Genomic DNA, 21,294 nt, shown 5'->3' with positions numbered 1-21,294 from the left:
ATGTGACTAATTTGTCATTTATATGTTTGCGAATATCTTCTGCTGCTTTCTGGCATTAGTTGTTCCCTCGATTAATGGTGTCTTTTGATAAACAGAAATTCTTAGGTTTAATGTAGTCCAATTTATTAATATTTTTCCTAATAGTGCTTTCTATGTTCTGTTTAGGAGATCTTTGCCCACATCCAAGGCAGATTTCTAGTTTTCTTCTGGAAGCTTTATTGTCTTTTCTTTCATGTTCAAATCTCAAAGCAATTAATTGGGAATACCCACTCCACCTCTATTTCCCAAGTTGTGAATTCAGCACCATCTTTCTTTCAGTTTTCAATTCGGCATTGCTCAAGTGACCGCTATGGCTGGAGCCTGTGGTGAGGCGCATACAACGGCTGTAACAATAAGTAGCTTATGAAACTAGTGGGCCAAACAGATTTGTCCCAGATAATTATAATATGAGATTCTGCCAATGGACTTGGACTTTGGGTGGAATCCTGACAAGTGATTCCAGGTTCCTGACATTTACCTGGTGGCAAAGCCCCTGCTCTTGGACTCTCCCTTGCTATTTGTCATTGTCACCCCTGACCTTCTGTTGCTCCCAGACTTTCATCTGGCTTTTTAATTTTTGGGGGGTTACGATTTTTCAAGTCTCATAAACATGAGTTACATTAAACGAGGTCTGAATGAGAGTGTGTTCTACTATGCATTATGTGTTCTGTGAAGGTTTGTGTCACTAAATTATTTAGGTGCTAAATTTCTTTCTGCTTGGAAAACATTTACTCATCCTCTTTTAAATGATCAAACACCACTTTTAAAAGATCCAATTTCATTGTTTGGTCAGTCTGCTTTTTCTGATGCAGAAAGACATTCTTAATTCATTTCTGCGACTATTTTAAAATGTTATCCCACCAGAAGATAATAATTCTCTCATATTCTTGATAGTTCTGTGATTAAAAATTAATTCATCACCCTCAAAGCCTAATGTCCAAGTTATTATCTTCACATTTTAGGTGAGTTTAATAAAACCTCTGTCTGAATGTATTAAGCATTTAGTTGCTGATAAATGCTAAATATATATGTCCTCAGACTGAATACACTTGTATTCGTTTTTCACTGGGGATTTTATGGGCTTATAATTCATCTATTTAGGATTAATGACAAAAAATCTTTATTGCTCTGGAAATTCTAATAACCATATTAGTGTTCGTCACCTAAATAATTTGCTCTTTCCCTGGATCTCACTGTATTTATTTAAGGTTGGTATCTTTCCTACAGAAGACAGAGTGTGCTCTCATAGACTTCTTTGCTATCATTTCTTACTGTGCATTTCCCTTTAGGACTTTTGCCTAATATCTTAAAATAGTGACAAAATACAATGCCCTTCATTCATTTGTGGTCGTTCAGTCGTTTCAGTAACATCGAGAGCATGACGCAAGTATGACTTCATGGAAAGAAGTGTTTTGACTTTATTTTACTCTTTTCTTCCATAGCAATTCCCAAAAGACACAATCAATGAAGAGGTGATAGAGTTTTTGAGTCCTTACTTTGAAATGCCTGACTATAACATCGAAACTGCTAAACGCGTATGTGGAAACGTAGCTGGTCTTTGTTCCTGGACGAAAGCCATGGCTTCCTTCTTTTCTATAAACAAAGAGGTGCTGCCTCTGAAGGTAAGCCTCCTAGGCAGACCTGGGTGAAGGTGGCTGGGCGGAGTCTACAGGTCAGCTGATCTTATCTTTTCACAGGAGCACGTGTGCCTGTGGCTTCTGGTGTTAGGGTACTCAGGTCCATGGGGAGAGGGAGCATTAGAAAGGCCAAGCACAGGATGTTTCTTTCTTCTTTGTAATCCTGCTCTAATCAGAACCGTATGAGCCTCTAAGCAGGGACGGACTCTCTGCAATGATGCTCACTACAAGTCCATTGTGGGCTGCTCGATAGTTTTCCTCCACAATGCAAACTTGAAAAAACAACAGCAACAACAACAACATCAAAAAACAAAAACCAAGCAAACAAAAAAACACCGCAAACTGTAGCATAGAATCCTCTGCTGATATTTAAGATCTGTATCCAGAGAATCCTATGTATGAGGTAGGGTCAAGACAGAACATGCTGGAAGCTGGTCTTAGCTTGGCTTAAGGCATGACATATTCCTCCCTTTTCCGTTTTTGTTTTGTCTCTCAGGAAAGAGACTGAATATCTGAATAGTTGTTATTTAATGTGACTTTTTAGACACGCTTTATGTTTCCTTTGTGTAATTGAATACTTAAGCTTCATTTTTGCATATTCCCCTACCATTAAAAGAGGCAGTCTTCAGCAAATGGAGAGGCAATGGAGAGTGTGTTTTTTGAAAATGAAATGCTGAAGTCTCAAAATCATATCTCATGGCTTGGTTATTTTGCTTTTGTATGGGTCTCATCTTTCTTAATCATCAACTAAATTCTACTTATACTTGTAAACTACCCAGGAAACTTAATAGTCATCATACAAGTAATCAAGAGTATCAGGAAGATAGGCATAGAGTTGCAAATTCTATTTTGTTTCTACTTGTTGTGATACCAAGACCATTTATTCAGCAATTGAGGCTCTTGAGGTCCTAGGACAACCTAAAGGGACAAAGAGTCATGTGAGTCCGAGAATTTCAGAGCAAATAATCGATGTCATGCTGTCTGACACCATGGATATTGTGACTATTGAAGACTTCAGCGTAGCTCAAAAATGGACAATTTGATATTGACTTAATTAGAGCCAATATTTATATCAAGTGAAAAGTACAGGTCATTCTTCGCATACTTTTCCAGTGAGTAACCATGCATAGTGTCTTAAAGAGAACTACAATTAAGTTCATGATGCATAGTTTTTTCTGTTATTATTGTTAAAGTACATTGTTGAAATCTTTAAACATGGACATTCTGAACAAGGCTTGCATAAGAACAATGAGATCTCTTCCCCTGTGTTCAATGCCATCCACATTTCAGCTTTCAGCTTGTCTCAAGACAATCTGGGTCCTACAGTAGGAAGGAAAGGGAACAGTATCAGAAGTGGGAACCTTTTTATTTGCTCCTACAACCCATGCTTTTCTTTCTGAGAAGTCTGTTCTCTTATATTCTTATAAGTATCTAGCATCTTGGACCACACAGCTTGTCAGGTTCCTCTTACGTCAGTCAGAAAAATACATGCTGTTACACAGATCCATGTTTGCTGTGTAGGGAGGAGTAGAAGAGTAAGTGAGTACATATTGTCACCAAGTGGTTCTGTTGAATTTATTAAGAAATTCAGACCTAAGCCTTTAACTTCCCTTCTTCCTGGAGGGGCTTCACTTGCAATCCCCTGCTTCTTAAATGAGGAGAGGTCAAGGGCATTTGGTAAACTTCAGGTGGAATCTCTTGGACACTAATTAGTAATGGACACACTGAGGAGCTGCTGTCTTTCATCTTGCAATCCTTGTAGTTGGGCTAAGTGACTTCTAGTAGTGAATACATTCAAACAAGTATGAATTACAGCAATAGCAATTTAGATTCTATTCAAGTTCCTTATAATGAGATTTCTCCTATAAAACTTCATGGAAATCAGTATATGTACAAATAAAGAGGATATTATAAAAAAGCAGAACTTAAATATTGTACATGGATAATAACAGTAACAACATCTACTGTTTATTGAACTCATGTGCTGGGGACTAGACTTGGGATTTTACATATGTTTTCTTATTTAATCCGTACAAAAAGTCCTAGGAGTTAGTTTTTCAATATTTTAATGAAGAAACTGAAGCTCACCGGGTTTAAGCTACCTGCACAGAGTTCTACAACTCCTAAGTTGAGCAATTAATTGAGTTTGAAGGATTTTGATTAGCAATTGTTGACAGCTTCGTTTAATAAAAATTTTATTTATTTATTGGTGAGTAAAGTACTAGAAAATGTTCAAATTCTTTGGGTTTCCAATAGTTTGTCATTAGTAAGTGACTTTAATTTGTAAGTTGCTTAACATGGTGACCTTACTTTTTCCTTCCGTGTTGAAGCCATGGCAACAGTTGCAGCTTACTGCAGGGCTGAGAAAAAAATGTTCCACCAGTCAGGTTCTTTTTAAATTGTAACTTACAAGCGATGCTTTTGCCCATCACTGGATCTAGTCAATTATGGAACTCTTGAGGTTTTCCGTAAAGATTTATTCTGCCCAAATTTGGAAGCCTGAAGTTTTGAGATAGGAAAATAATTTATTTCAAAAGTGTTTTAAAAATCATCTTTTCTCAAATGCTTCAGAAAGACTATGCCTTCTAGTCATCCCATGAAAGTCAATAGTAACATTTTGTAAACTTGAAAGGGAAAATTTGGTTTCAAAAAATGATTTTAAAGGATCTAAATTTCTTAGGCATGAACTACTTTTTTACATCTCATCTTTTGCTAATATTGCTTTTGGTTAAGTCTTTTGATTGTATCTTAATAGCTTCTTTAAAAACAAACCTTTTTAATTAGTCACAGCTCAAGGTATCAAATATGCTTTCCAGAAGGCAAGAAATATGTGAAAGTGACAGGAACAATGTCAAGACCACCACGATACACAAAACCTAGATGTTTATAATCAGTAAAAATCATTTTCCATCCTTTATTATTCCTCAACAGTGATGAGTCCTGCTAGGCAGATAGTTCTAAATACTGTTTTTTTACAACTCTTAATATTAACATGTTTTATAATTTACCTATATACATTTAATATTACAGTGTTCTGATCTAGGCAGACTGTGACCCGTGGGCCAAATCTAGCCCACTACCTATATTTGGATGGCTTGTGAAATAAGAGTAGTTTTTACATGTTTAAATAGTTCTAAAATAAGTACATGAGCAATAGTTTTGATTTTGCCTGTTGGCCCAAAATATGTACTATCTGGCACTTTAAGGAAAATATTTGCTGACCCCCTTTCTAATGAACTGTAACTTTCTGCTTATACACATTTATGTCAAATTCACATTAAGATTTGTTCAGGACTTAATGTGATTCGAAAGGATCCTGGAGCTAGAACAAAGCAAAGGTATTAACACGTGGTGTAGTTGAGTTCTCAGACCCTGAAATGAGGGACGTTTTGAGATTGGCTGCCCATCCCTTCACTCTGTGCGTGTCCTGTGCAGGCTAACTTGGTGGTGCAAGAGAATCGCCATTTCCTGGCCATGCAGGATCTGCAGAAAGCCCAGGCCGAGTTGGATGACAAGCAGGCGGAGCTCGACGTGGTGCAGGCTGAGTATGAACAGGCCATGACTGAAAAGCAGGTAACTGCCCTTTGTCATGGCAGGGACTGTCACACATCTCCACGGCTTCTCTCTCCAAGAGTGTGGGTTTTTGTGGGGATTCACTGAATTTATACATAATACATACATAGCACATAATGGACACCAAGGATCTTTGGTGAGATGACAGGATGGTCAGTCAAGATGGCAGTCAGTGCTGGAACATAGCCATTCTGAGTTTCTTTATTAGTCGGGGATGGTAATAATGATAGCATCTTGTGTAGTAGCATTTTTGTTATGTTTTTCAAATCGTGTCCTCCCATGTTATCTCATTTAATCTTTGAAATAACTTGCAAAGTAGGCAGGGTGGATTTATTTATTTATTTATTATTTATTTATTTATTGAGACAAGGTCTTGCTTTGTCGTCCAGGCTGGAGTGCAATAGCATGATCATGACTCACTGCAGCCTTGAATTCCTGGCCTCAAATGATCCTTCCACCTCAGCCTCCCAAGTAGCTGGGACTACAGGCATTCACCACCATGCCTGGCTAATTTTTTATAGAGACAGGTTTTCACCATGTTGCCCAGGCTGGTCTCGAACTCTTGGGCTTAAGCAATACACTTGCCTCGGCCTCCCAAATGTTGGAATTACAGGCATGAACCAAGGCAGCCTAGTGCCTTACCTATCTTTGTTCTCATTTTAGAGCATTCAAGTCAAATGTCTAAAGAGATCACAGAGGAAAAGTACCTGAGTTTCTAAGTAACCAGGATTTTGTCACTTTTTTTTCTCTTAAATACATACTTTTTTTTTTTTTTTTTAAATAAAGTGCTCTCCCTAGAGTATATAAGCTTTTGGCTTAATAAAATCTGTATCTGCCTCTGATAAATCCTATATTTGGTAGATAACAGCTAGATTCACTCTGTTTTACCTTGATAATTGTATGAAATTCACCCCTACCTCTTCTCAGCCTTTACTTGGCAGAATTGAAATTCCTGCTTTGTTAGTTTTACAGGGGTCCTGATAAGAGTTTAGATAAACATTTCAGTTTCACTATCTGCAGAATGTATGGTATATTCTCTTAAAGACAAGTCTCCTGCAAGCAAAGTAAAAGCTTTTGGAAGCTTTAAAGAAGTAGCACTTTTGAAAAATGTCTGTTCATGTCCTTTGCCCACTTTTTAATGAGATTTTTTTTTTTTATTGTGAATTTCTTTAAGTTCCTTATAGATCCTGGACATTAAGATTTTTTCAAATGCATATTTTGCAATAATTTTCTCCCATTCTATAGGTTGTCTCTTCACTCTGTTGGTAGTTTCTTTTGCTGTGCAGAAGCTCTTTATTTTAATTAGATCCCATTTGTCAGTTTTCGCTTTCGTTGCAGCAAACACTCTTCAAAAACAGACATACATGCAGCCAATAATCATATGAAAAAAAGCTCAATATCACTGATCACTAGAGAAACGCAAGTCAAAACTACAGTGAGTTACCATCTCACAGCAGTCAGAATGGCTACTATTAAAAAGTCAAAAAACAACAGATGCTGGTGAGATTGCGGAGAAAAAGAATGCTTATACACTGTTGGTCAGAGTTAAGTTAGTTCAACCATTCTGGAAGATAGTGTGGCAATTCCTCAAAGACCTAAAAACAGAAATACCATTGACCCAGCAGTCCTATTAGTGGATATATACCCAAAGGAATGTAAATCGTTCTGTTATAAAGCCACATGTGTGAGTATGTTCATTGCTGTCCCGTTCACAATAGCAAAGACATGGAATCAACTTAAATGTTCAACAGTGATAGACTGGATAAAGAAAATGTGGTACACGTACACCATGGAATACTACGCAGCTATAAAAAAGAATGAGATTGTGTCCTTTCAGGAACATAGATGGAACTGGAGGCCATTATCCTTAGCAACTAACACAGGAACTGAGAAACCAAATACCACATATTTTCACTTGTAAGTGGAATCTAAATGATGAGAACACATGGATGCATACACACATTGCATTATTGGGGCTTATTGGAGGGTGGAGGGTGGGAGGAGGGGGAGGATCAGGAAAAATAACAAGTACTAGGCTTAATACCTGGGTGATGAAAAAATCTGCACAACAAACCCCCATGACACAAGTTCACTTACATAACAAACCTGTACAGGTACCCCTGAACTTAAAATGAAAATTAAATTATAAAAAAGAAGTAGCACTTATATGGGTTTGTATACTTATGCCTCATAAAATTCACTTATGTATGGAAAACATTATGGCAGTTTGAAAGAATCTACTTTGGAAGGAGTGTTCATTTCTGCCATTTTGAATGGTTATTTGTATCAGGAAGCTCTACTGAACACAGGGAAAATATTTTACCTTCTCATTTTATTACGTGTAAATTTTAACATTTTTACCTTAATTCATTCAGCAAGCTTTATTGTTTTGGAGCATCTGCTATTGGTTAGGTAAATAATCATTGGAGCACAGAAGAACTGTAACAGTATGGCTCTAACTCTAAAACTTGAATTTCAACAAATGTCAGATTCCTTATTAAAAAAATAAAAAATCTGGACATTCCTACAACCAACTTCTGAACTTGATCTTCAGTCATTTTTGTTGCTTTTCTCCCTCCATAGGACTCCATGAAAGTCCGGGGGTTTGTGGGCCTCCCAAAAGGCAGGAGAAGGGTTCCAATCTATAGTTCACCATGGCCCAGGCCTGCATGGCCCATTGAAGGAGAGTGTGTCCTGGCTACGCCCCATGCAGAAGCCAGTGCCTTTGCCTAGGGTTCAGCTTGCCTAGGCCTGCAGGAGAGCTGGTCACCTCTCTGGGACCTATGAGAGAGTGGGCTTGAGGATGGGGGTACTACTCAGGGAACCCAGTAAGTCCCGTGTGCTTCCCTCAACAGGCTGGGGGGAACACATGGAACTTACGGTTTTCTTTCTCTTGCATTCTCAACATTTGCTCCTTTCTCTTCTCCCAAATTGTAATCCCCCAAAGAAGCCTGGGCTTCCAGAAAACAAAAGCCAGAAAGGGAGAGGCCTGGTCATTTTCTGATTTGGCTGATGGAATTGGGATTGAAGAATTTAGCGAAAGCAAATCAATATTAAAAGTATCTTACAAATAAAAAGGTTTTTTTTTTTTTTCTAATAAACGATGTAGGATTGTCCTTCCCAACTGGCACCTTCCTTCTTGAAGGAAACAAACAGATATGAGGGGCTGTGGTTAGGGGATGTGCCTGTCTGATGGACTGTTAAGTTTTTTTGCCTTAACTCTAGAGGAAGAAAATAGATTAGGACAAAGCGGAATAAATATCCTGCTTTTGAAAAGCACTGTAATGTGTTATTATTACAAAAGCAATTCATGTCTCTATGGAAAATACAGGTAACCCTGGAGATAAACATTAATCATATTCTGTTATTATTCATATCATAATATATGCCTTTCACATGTGTTTTAAACTCAACATAACTGATAATTTAGGAATACCATTTTATAAATTGAATTTTTAACTTAATATATTGTGCTCTTCTTTCTTGGTCATAAAAATTTTTATAGGATTTTTTTTGATGGCTTCAGAGTATTCTTATTCATGGATACACTATAATTTATTTAAATAATCCTCTATTGTTAGACACTTAGCATGTATATATATATTTGAACACCCAATGACTTGTCATGTAGCTAAACTTTTGTCCATACCCATTTTATTTCATAAGTTTAGATTTTTACAAGTAGAATAAGCAATTGTTGCTTAAACACTAAGAAACAGAGCCATTTGTTTTTTGCTTTTTGTGTTTTTTTGAGACAGAGTCTCACTATGTTGCCAAGGCTGGATTTGAGCGGCATGATCTTGGCTCACTGCAATCTCCACCTCCTGGGTTCAAGTAATTCTCCTGCCTCAGCCTCCCAAGTATCTGGGATCACAGGTGCCTGCCACCACGCCTGGCTAATTTTTGTATTTTTAGTAGAGACGGGGTTTCACCATGTTGGTCAGGCTGGTCTTGAACTCCTGATCTCAAGTGATCTGCCCACTTCATGGCCTCCCAAAGTCCTGGGATTACAGGCGTGAGCCACTGGAGCCATTTGTTTTTAAGAACTAAGCACCGGCCAGGTATGGTGGCTCATGCCTGTAATCCTAGCACTTTGGGAGGCTGAGGTGGGTGGATCACCTGAGGTTGGGAGTTTGAGACCAGCCTGACCAACATGGAGAAACCCCATCTCTACTAAAAATACAAAATTAATGGGGCGTGGTGGCACATGCCTATAATCCCAGCTACTTGGGAGAATGAGGCAGGAGAATCGCTTGAACCCGGGAGGCAGAAGTTGCACTGAGCTGAGATCGCACCATTGGAGTCCAGCTGGGGTAACAAGAGCGAAACTGCATCCAGCCAAGTTCCATGGGCAGGGGATAAGATAGAGGACAGGGCAAAAGAGAGAGGACTGGACAGACACATGGAAATAGAATGTCATGCTTCTTGTGAAGTAATGGCTCACGTGTCTCAGGAAGGCAGATAATATGGTATGTTCTACAGTTATATTTTTGAGCCAGAGGCTATATTTATTTCAGTAAAAGTTTTCTTGTGATTATGACTTTTGTTAGACCTTACTTGAAGACGCAGAGCGATGCAGACACAAGATGCAGACAGCTTCCACACTCATCAGTGGCTTGGCAGGTGAAAAAGAAAGATGGACACAGCAAAGCCAAGAGTTTGCTGCACAAACCAAAAGACTTGTAGGTATGTAAATTGCTTTATTAATGAGATTGTGTGTTGACTGTGATAGGGAATTCGACAGCTTATACTTTAGACAGCTTATACTTTAATCCAAATAAAAAACAATGCTTGATTATTTCAAATTAGTGTGTGTGTGTGTGTGTGTGTGTGTGTGTGTGTTTCTCCAGCTATTTCAGAGAAAGAGACATTGGTCTGGCATCTGTGCTGTCCTTATTAGATGTGTTAACTATCTTTATGCCTTTTATTATCAGGTCACTTTAGAATTCTGTGAGTACATTGGTATATTGATCAAGGTCACATTTAATGAAGGCTCTGTCTTAGGAGGTTTGATTCTCTTAAACTTAGAGGCCGTCTTTTCACTTCTAATGAGAGTAAAAGTAATCCAGTGCTTGACTGCTAGCAGGTATCACTTGGTAGGCCACTTGGACCCTATTGACTAATAAACCAGACTACTGCTTATTCACTGGCACAGCCACATGTGCTTCCAGTTTGATTTGTGGAATTTAGTTTAAAAGAATTATTGTCTTTTACATTTTTTTCATTTTTAATATGCTGTACAATTACAAGGATGAACCTAAAGTATTTCAGTGGTGTTTGTTTTCTGTTTTAGGGGATGTACTGTTGGCTACAGCTTTTCTATCTTATTCTGGTCCATTTAACCAAGAGTTTCGTGATCTTCTGTTAAATGACTGGCGGAAGGAAATGAAAGCCCGGAAAATTCCATTTGGAAAGAACCTAAATCTCAATGAGATGTTGATTGATACTCCTACTATTAGTGAATGGAACCTCCAAGGTCTGCCAAATGATGACCTGTCCATTCAAAATGGAATTATTGTCACGAAGGCATCTCGTTACCCTTTGTTAATTGATCCACAGACTCAAGGCAAGATCTGGATTAAAAATAAAGAAAGCCGAAATGAACTCCAGGTAATTTGTGTATTAGTATGTTTATGTTACCGGTTAAGTTTTATTGCCTCAGATAAGCAAAAATCCAAGAGTAAAGAAATATTTGAAAACATTAGAGATGTTTTTATAATCCTAGGTAGAGCAGTAGCAGATGCAAGCTTAAATCTAATATGAAAATATTTTCTAAAACTTTCATTATTTGCATATGTGTTAATCTCTACCAATGCCATCTTTCAATGGTTTCAGATTATTCTGTCAGGGTCCAGGGCTCTCTTTGATGAGCAGAGAATGGCAGAGCTGTATCACACAAAGTCTGCAGCATTTTGCATGAATACTTCCTAATTATCACATTATTATTTGTCACAAAAATGGTAGTGGTGAAGAAAAAACATTGCTGCCACACAGAACCTTTACATGCTTCCCAATAAAACAAAATAATGGTTTACTAAACAACAATGGAAACAATTAAACTTCTTTACAATTTCACCAAGTGTGGGTTTCAAAATCCAGGATCTCTAAAAATCTGTGTAAAAGGTGAATGACCCCTTATCCTGAATACTTGGGATCAGAAGTGTTTCAGATTTTAGATTTTGGAATATTTGCACGTACATAATGGGATAACTTGAGGATGGGACTCAAGTCAGAACACGAAATTCATTTATGTTTCATATACACCTTATTCATATACTTGAAGGTAATTTTATAGAATATTTAAAACAATTTTATGCATGAAACAAAGTTTGTGTACATTCAACCATCAGAAAGCACAGGGGTCAGGTGTGGAATTTTCCACTGTGGCGTCATGTGGACTCTCAACAAGTTTTGTATTTTGCGACATTTTGGATGCTCAATTTGTATTTGCCTCTTGTAGTAGAATGCTTTAGGCTGCATTTGAAAACAGTTATCCCTGTGCTTGCTTCATAATAATGTCTGTCAACGGCAACCTTGAACCTTGTGATCCTGCTTCTAGATCACGTCTTTAAATCACAAGTACTTCAGAAACCACCTGGAAGACAGCCTTTCTCTTGGAAGGCCCTTGCTTATTGAAGATGTTGGAGAGGAACTAGATCCAGCACTAGATAATGTTTTGGAAAGAAACTTCATTAAAACTGGGTCTACCTTTAAGGTAGGTTAAACGTCTGGATGACAATGTGCAGAACAGTTACCATGAGGCCAGGTCAATGTGACATAGATAGAATTCTCTTAATAGGCAGCAACTTAAATTTGAGTCCATGGGAAAGGTTTGTTTTTCTCTTCTACACTTCTTGACTTTGGATTAAAATATCCAAGAGCAATCCCTTTAGGAATATTGACTTCACTTTTGTAGTGTGTGAAGGGGTCTGACTGCCTCTTGATGTTGATAGTTTAGAAGCTTCTCCATTCCCCTCTCCCCTTCTGCTCCACTCACATCTGGGCAAGCTGATAAAACCTGGGTGCCCCCTCCTTTGGCACAAGTTGAAAATTCAAACCATGCAACACCCTGTCCACACCTATGTGTGGGAACCCTCAGCCCAGCTCTACCCCCTAAACACCATAAAGTCCTAGAGCAGCTGCCCCTCCCTGCTCTCTCAAGCCAGTTTTTGGGACCTGTTTGGGAACCTGCTCTGATCTCTCCCACAGTCTCATCATGTGAGTAATAAGCCTTTTTATACTCTTTTGATGCATGTGTAGCATCATCAGTCTCAACCTCTGAACTGAATTTTGGGTAAGGGATCCATCTCACTCCTGCAGTGTGATCACAATTTTGGTGTTAAATTCTATATTCAGTCTTCCTTCCATCCTTTGCTTCCCTCCTTTCCTCCTAGTTGTCTGAAGCTGTGCAGATGCCTCATGACCATTTCTTTTTTAGTATACAAATGATCTCCAGTTATGTCATTATTTAAAACAATACTTGATCTGATACAAAAAAGACATAGTAAGGTATATCTCTATTTTCTTACTTTTAAATTTCTTTTTATAAAAAAGGTGAAAGTTGGTGACAAGGAAGTAGATGTGTTGGATGGCTTTAGACTCTACATTACCACCAAACTGCCTAACCCAGCCTATACCCCTGAGATAAGTGCCCGTACCTCCATCATTGACTTCACTGTCACCATGAAAGGTCTAGAAGATCAGTTACTTGGGAGGGTCATTCTCACAGAGAAGCAGGTGAGTGAAGTGTGGCTCCCTCCCATTCTGCATTGCTTTAATGTCATATTTCACTGACAAAATTAAGATAATAACAGTTGTAATAGGACTGAGTTTCTCCCCTTTTATTCCCTGTGTTTTTTTCCCATTAATCTCCAAGTATCTTCTTTTTTTCCTAAAGGAAATTATTAACCAATCATCTACCCGTATGTTTCACATATGTCTCATAAATTACATATGTCATCGATTGCCTTGATACAGGCTGATGGTGAAACTACGAGGAATCAGTCTCATCTTCAGCATCATTATTCTGGTCTTAAATTACTTGATTTTGCTGAAAAGTGTGTTCTGTTATGAGTTCTACTAACCTGTTGACTTTTAATTTTCTGGTACACATCTAGGTTTTTCTTTCATTTGATTCATTATTATGCTTTTAGAATATAAAATTAAAACTTCGTACTCATAACAAACAGTATTGTTAGTTCTCATTTGTGATCTAAGAGAGCCCTGTAGTATGTCCTGACAGGGTCTGATGTGAGAAGACAGAAGTTCGTGACACCTGAGTTTCACTCTGTAACTTTTGAAGACTACTTACGTAACTGTGCTAATGAAACATAACTCCACATATGCCTTCTTTACTTCTGTTTTATGGGATAACCTAATGCTCAATGAAAAATGGCCACACATTTGTAAACTTCCTTCTTTTGAGTGAGCATTTTCTCTAGGGAACACGTGAGGCTTCAGCAAAGAAACGTGGAAGATTTTAATGGGAATGTTATGGTGAAACTGCATGAACTCTTAACGTTGCTATTGATTTACTCCTGGGTTCAATAATAATGAGGAGTTTAGTTAACTTAGTGACACCTTCTATGCTGACCTGAAGATTATTTATGTTAATACAGTCAGCAAAGTCTTCGGGGTCTGTCCTTCCCCTTCTCTGTACCTTTTCTGTGTGTTGTACGGTGCTTGCCCTTCTGAGCCTACTACATGTCTATCTCTTTCTCCTCCACTTCCTCTCCTTCTCTCTCCCTTCTCTTTTCCTGAACATTATTGTTAATTTATAGCTCATGAATCACAGGGTCATAAAGTTGGAAGCTGCATTAGGAGCATTTAATCCAGCTTCATAAATTCACATGGTTGAGTGATCTCAGAATGGCAGATGCTGATTCTGATTCCTGCCACTGAGTTGCTGTTGTGGTAATGACAGCCTTCAAAATATGTACTTGCTTAGTTTTTGAGTCTCAAGTTAAATCTCAATAGAGGTGGTGGAGGAAATCTAGCATTGTCGAATAATTACTTCAGGCAGAACTGGGATTCTTGAGCAATAGCATGTGACCTTGAGCAAGTGGGAGTTCCTGAGGGTCTTTTGGGCCACCTCTGTCACTGGTATTTGAGACTGTCCTTCCACCTGTAGCCTTGGCTTCATGGAGATAAGAGGCCCTATAGCAGTTTGAATAATATTCTTGTCCTTGGTTTTCTTATATTCAACTGAATGAATACAGTCTCCTTGGAACAAATAATTGGATCTGACAGACTTGGATTGCAGCAAAACACAACAACAGCAACAACAACAACAAAAATAACCCATCCCTGGGCCTTAATTCCTGTAGCAGAGGTTTAAGATGAGATAAGGAGCTTGTTAAGCTCATTTGAAAACACGTGGAGCAACCCTGAACAGCCAGTGTGGATGCAGGACCAGGCTGTTTCTTACTTCTTAGGAAAATTGAGTGTCTTGAGAAAATTACTCGTTTAATATCATCTCATTATCAGAATCTGTTCTGGGCTCACAGTAAATAATTCTTACAAAATGATCAGCCAGAATAATGTGACACTCATTTTTTTTTCTTTCATAATGTGAACAACATTATAACACCTAACCTTTATTTATTTTGTTCTGACTCATTTTTTTTCTTTCATAATAACAGACACTCGTTTTCTTTTATAATGTGAACAACATTATAACACCTAACCTTTATTTATTTTGTTCCCAAAATGAGGTCTTGTGATAGAAGAAGCGAGCTGCTGGGCTTAATTTTGATGGATTTTCAGCAGTATGCTTATTCTAAGGGGCTTTTATTTTGCAACTTCTTCACTTCCCAGCATATTCCTGAATCTGCTAACACTGCTGGACCTTCTCAATCTGGGTGGTGCAAATGGGTCTGAGTTGATCCCTGCTGCTTTTGGGCCATTTCCTATAGTCTAGTTACTCTATTGAAAAGAGTCTTATGTCTGTGCTTTATGAACACAGATATATCAGTGTTTTAAAGTCCAAATTATTCCTTTGACTTCAGTGACAATGCATTCTCTCTGACTATAATCTCACTTCTTGGGTGATTATAAATATAAAATATCAATTTGAAATTTTATTGATTTAAGGAGGTCTATGGACACTAGGAAGAGTACACACAGGAAGGGATAGGATATCCCACACAGAATAGGAAGTTGATGTTGGAAACCATCTGAGGAATGTGGGGCTGAAACAAAGGCTGAGTCTCTTCAGTGGGGATGAGTCATGACGACTTAGGTTTGTTGGTTCTTCTTGTTGAAAGGAGGCTCTGAACGGTAATTGTTCATGCAACGGAAAGACACGTCTTTGACTCCAAAAATTAATCAGTTGTTCTGTGTCCTGGGGATACAGGGGCAATGAGGGACCTTATTATCACACATAATTGGGTCGCATGAATGCTCAGTTGTACACCTGCTAGACCTCCAGGTTTGTTTGCTTCAGAAACACATGGAAACCTTAGAGCATCTGAATGCAAGGAAGCGTGAATTTTAACAGAGTTTATATTTTCTGTGTGCTTCAAGACAGTCATTTTAAATGCATGTGCTGTTCAAATTCACATCAAGGCTATATCCAGTTGTTTATCTGATGTACCTGTGAGTAGAGTTGGACATTCTGCTGCTATTACCAGAAGGTGATGTATCTAGACCATTTTGAACAGGCAGGAAACCAGTAGGCCTACAACAACCTTCCTTTATAGAAACCAAATCTCTTAGACTTACTCTCACTTGGATCATAGAGAATAAAATAGAAACTTAAAAAAAATCTATGTTCCATTGGGAGAAAAATGCCAGTGTTGATCAACAGCTCCTATTGGTCACACAATACAAGGCCTCAGGGATCATCATTGTTCAGAATTCTGGATGAGCAAACAAGTGTGTGATTTCCTTTTGAGGTACAAGTTCCTGAACTTGGTGAAACTGACATGGGAAGTAATTTAAGAAGGACATTAAATAGACATCATTATCACCAGCTCACTGTTGGTGGAGGAAAAAGAAATCTCTTTCTGAGTTATCTTGTTTAATAAGAGAAATGATATTTGGTAATGGAGCCTGTATTATACCTTTAAGAATGAGAACTTTGGCTGCCATTTGTCTGTTACTGATTTCAAAACTTTGGTTATAAATGCAGTTTATGTACACAAATAAGTTTAGTTTTCATTGGCTTCTTTAAGCTACTTACAGTAAAAAATCATTTAATTAACAAATGCCATGTTCACGAAATTTTACCAAACCACCCTGTACATGTAAATTTTTATTTTATTTTTAATTGATGTATAGTAATTGTACATGTTTATGGGGTACATAGCGATATTTCCGTAGTATAATGTATAGTGATCAGATTAGGGTAATTAGCATATCCATCATCTCAAACATTGATCATTTCTCTATGTTGGGAACATGCAATATTCTCCTTCGAACTATTTGAAATTATGTAATACATTATAATCATTAAGTACAGTCATCCTGTAATGCTATAAAACACTATAATTTATTCATCCTATCTAGCTGTAATTTTGTATCTTAACAAATCTCTCCCTCTCTCACCCTTTCCCCCACCCTTCCCAGCCTCTAGTATCCTCTGTTCTGCTTTTCACTTCTATAAGATCAACATTTTTTTTTTTAGCTTACACATGTGAGTGAGAATATGTAGTGTTTTACTTTCTGTTCCTAGCTTATTTCACTTAGCATAATGACCTCCAGTTCCATCTATGGTGCTGTGAATGACAGGATTTTATTCTTTTTTATTGCTGAATAGTATTCCATTGTGTACGTATACCACATTTCCTTCACCCATTCGTCTGTTGTTGGGCACCTAGGTTAATTCCATGTCTTGTCAATTGTGGATAGTGCTGCAGTAAACATGGGGGTGCAGACATGTCTTCAATACACTGATTTCCTTTCCTTTGAGTACACGCCCAGTAGTGGGATTGATGGATCATGTGGTAGTTCTGTTCGTTTCAGTGTGTGTATCTGTGTGTGTAGTTTTTTGAGGGACTTCCATACTGTTCTCCATAGTGGTTGTATTAGTTTACATTCCCACCCACAGTGTTTAACAGTTTCCTTTTCTCTGCATCCTCACCAGGGTTTGTTATTTTTTGACTTTTTGATAATAGCCAACCCAGCTGGGGTGAGATGGTATGTCATTTTGGTTTTGATTTGCATTTCCCCAATGATTAGTGATGTTGAGAATTTTTTCATATATTTCTTGGCCATTTTTATGTGTTTTGAGACATGTCTGTTCAGATAATTTACATATTTTTTAATCGATTTTTTTTCTGTTAAGATGTTTGAGTTCCTCGTATGTTCAGGATATTAATCCCCTCTTGGATAAATAGCTTGTAACTATTTGTTTCCATTTTGCAAGTTATCTTTTCACTCTGTTGATTGTTTCCTTTGCTGTGCAGAAGCTTTTTGATATAACCCTATTTGTTTGTTTTGGCTTTTGTTGCCTGTGCTTTTGAGATCTTATTCATAGACTCTTTTCCCAGACCAGTGTCCTGAAGCATTTCCTTTATGTTTTCTTCTAGTAGTTTTATAGTTTCAGGTCTTACTTTTAGATCTTTGATCTATTTCGTACTTTTAAAATTCCCTTTGGAATATGTCACCATTTATATAAGAATTTTACATTGTAGTCTTAGAATTTATATAGAATACTTAGTGCAAATCTTTACTTTTTTATCTATCTATCTATCTATCTATCTATCTATCTATCTATCTATCTATCTGCCTGCTGGAAGATAATCCTTTTGGTGGGAAAGAGATTTACGGATAAAATTATTTTGATTAACTTTGCCTCATCATAGTAATCTGAGTCTTATCTTCTTCTTATGAATTGGTGCAATGAAAGTAATCGTTTAATACAAATATGTTTAAATCAGCCATATAAATGAAAATATGCTTATAACCATATCCCTAAGTAGGTTTTCAATCTTTTAACCTTGAACGAAAAGCAAGCAACGATTGTTCTGTTTTTTTTTTTCTCAGATAACCTTTCTTTTGCCAATAACTTTCTAGTGCCCATGTATTTGGCCACTTGTTTCTATTTTATATACAGATTGCTTTTGAGATTCCAAATAGTACTTTAAATTATACTATTTACTTAGTATATTTTATTTTCATCCATTTCAAACTTTGGGGAAATGTACTTCTTAGCTTTATTTTAATCCTTTGGGAATATAGGCAATTACTTTAATCAACAAATTTGTTAACAATGATATTAAATTGACCACAACCATCTTAATAATGTTCAATCTTTTTAGTTACTATTTTTTTTTATCAAGAATTGAATGGTTTGCCACTCATCGTATACATCATTACTATGTTTATTTTATTAATATTTGTTTCATAAGGAACATGGAGTCATGATTTTAACCTCAATTCCATAGTTCTCAAGTAGAAATAAGATTAGAAAAGTAGATTGTGACAGGTTTTGCCAACTATGTTGAGAATTTTGGACCTTTCGAAATAGGTAAGGGAGATCTCCTGAGTGACTATGAGTGGAAAAGCATCAGCAGGAAGACCAGCTTTGTTAGAGTAGTCCATGAATGACAAGTAAATTCTCAAGTAGGGCAGTGGTTATGTGATTGAAAAAATGGGCAGAAGATAAAGGTTTGTGTGCAGGAAGAATTGATAAGACCTGGTGCTGCTTTTGAGTTTGACAGTCCATGCTCTCATTCCCAGTTGACACGAAAGCATTTGTCCTCAGCATTCTAAGTTCTCCTTATCCCTTTTCAGCTACTTTATTATGCACTTCCATGATAATATGTGAAATTCAAAGTATCATTTATCATTTACTTTGTGCCACATTTCGACTTGATTTTTCAAACTTCTTGTTTTTACAATAAGCATTATCATGCTTCTGAAAAGTCGGCCAGAAATGAATCAAGGGAGAAGATGGAAGGGAAGACACATTTTGAGCAGTTATCATAATCTAGCCAGTACCTTAGCTGCATTACTGGCGATATCTTCACCATCATCCTATGAGCGGTTTTTACATACGTTTTGTGGATGAAAATACTGAGGCCTGCGGAGTTTTAAAACATGGCAAATGTCATGTAACTGATGGGTGTTGAGAGCTATAATTCAAACGTATGTCTTCCTGATGTCAAAACCATCAGTCTTCCTACTGCTTTACATTTCTTCCCTTACCTGTCTTCAGGTGAAGACCTTTAAATGCTCACCTTTAGGAACTCAGAAATGATAGTGATAGTGTGTGATATTTATAAATGTGGCAGTAAAAATTGCTCGAATTTTCATTATCACTTTTATTTCCTAGTACAACCATAATGTGAAGGCTTTTATTATAACTGCTTATGGAAATGAATTTTATAGCAGCCATTAAATGTCACTTGTTTGTACTCATTTCTACATTTTCTGAAATTTGAAATTCTCATCTCGTGAATCAATGAATTGAAATAACCACTAAGGGAGCTTTCGTATGTAACCAGATAACAGATGGAAACAAAGATGATAAGAGCAGGTTTTGCTTGAGTTGCTACATCTTCAAGAATTAAGAATTGATACAAATCCTGAACTTTTGTTTTGCTTAAAGAGGGAATTCTTCCTTTCCTCGACTGGCCCCAGACCTGATTCACTGTGCTCAGAGTGTGAGCTGAGAGTCTGGTGGGGTCTTACCAACTCTTACCAAATCAATGGTGATGAACTGGCTGAAACATAAAGCCGAGGCCACTGGTCTTCGCTGTTTGCCTTCATGCAGTTTTGTTAGCACGTCCTTTATTTTTAACGTCATGGTTTTCAGAGACTGAGCATTTCCACATCTGTATTTCTAGCACAAAGACTAGACTTTCCAGTTCACTGTGTGTTTCTGTTTATCAATTTGAAAACAGATGCAACATTTAGTCATTCAATTTGCAGTGTTATTTGAGTGCCTACTATGTACCAGGCTTTGTTTCTCTGACTGGAGAATTTATCAACGAACAAAATAGACTCGAAGACCAAACTATCCCTGGAGCATAACATATAATTTATGTATTATGTTAGAAGGTGGTAAATGCCATAAAAAGTACAGACATTGGTGAGCAGGAGAGCTGGAGAGTCAGCTGGTGGGCTAGCATTTTAAAGAGGGTGGTCACGGTGGGGCTCACTGAGAATGTGACATTTGAGGAAGACTTGAGTAAGGGAAGAAAGTGAGTTATTTGGAAGAAGAACAGACCTGACAGAGCAGCAGCCAATGCAGAGGCCCTGAGGCAAGAGAGTTCTTTATGGGTTTAAGACAGTGAGTCTCAAAGTATGTTTCCTGGAATAGCAGCACCACATCACATGGGATTAGAAGTGCAAATTCCCAGATGCTGTTCCAAGCCTGTAGCACAAGCCTTCCAGGTGATCCTCATGCACTGAAATTTGAAAACCACTGATGTAGGAAATAACAAGTGTGACTGGAGCAAAGTGAAAAATGGGAGAGAAGTAGGAAATGAGGTCCCAGCAGTAATGAAGGAGGGGGCAGCTTGGTAGAGCCTTAGAGGCCTTGGTAAGGTCTTTACCTTTCACCCTGAGTGGAAAGATTGGCCATTGGAGGGGTTTGAGAAAGGAAGTATGTTTTAGTAGCATCATTCTGACTGCTGGGCTGGAAGTAGACCGGCGGGTAAGGCCGGGGGTAGGGAGACCTGTTTAGACCTCCTAATTTAGAGGGGAGGTGACGATGATAGTTTAAACCAGGGTGGTGATAGTGGAGGGAGTGAGAAATGATTAGATTCTGAATCTCATTTTGAGGTGGAGATGATAGAACTTGCCAATGAATTTGTTGTTGAATTTGAGGAAAAGAAAATGACCAAGCAGGGTTCAAAAGTTTTGGCCAGAGCATCTGGAAGAATAGTGTTGCCATTTGCCAGGCTGTGGAAGGCTGAGGTGGAGCAGGTTTCAAGGGAGGATCAGACGTTTTGTTTTGCTGATGGTGCTAAGTAGGAGACGTCTCTTAGATGTCCCAATGGAGATGTTGAAAGGAGGTGTGATCTGAAGCTGAGATATAAACTTGGGAGTTATCAACATAGCAATAGAGTTTAAAACAAGATGTAATTCGTGGAGT

At 37.7% G+C, this 21,294-nt stretch overlaps 1 protein-coding gene across 1 annotated transcript in view; it reads left to right on the top strand.

Annotated features, from left to right (window-relative positions):
• The window catches only part of DNAH5 (dynein axonemal heavy chain 5), a 252,364-nt gene that overhangs the window by 180,436 nt on the left and 50,634 nt on the right, over positions 1-21,294 (top strand). The window contains exons 60-65 of the mRNA XM_025388138.1: positions 1,482-1,661; positions 5,112-5,249; positions 9,800-9,935; positions 10,543-10,859; positions 11,809-11,964; positions 12,804-12,986. Of these exons, the coding sequence (XP_025243923.1) occupies positions 1,482-1,661; positions 5,112-5,249; positions 9,800-9,935; positions 10,543-10,859; positions 11,809-11,964; positions 12,804-12,986 (1,110 nt within the window). The remainder of the gene's footprint in view (positions 1-1,481; positions 1,662-5,111; positions 5,250-9,799; positions 9,936-10,542; positions 10,860-11,808; positions 11,965-12,803; positions 12,987-21,294) is intronic.

Source organism: Theropithecus gelada, chromosome 6 (assembly GCF_003255815.1).
Source record: "Theropithecus gelada isolate Dixy chromosome 6, Tgel_1.0, whole genome shotgun sequence".
NCBI lineage: Eukaryota > Metazoa > Chordata > Mammalia > Primates > Cercopithecidae > Theropithecus > Theropithecus gelada.
This window is presented reverse-complemented; position numbering and strand designations above follow the sequence as displayed.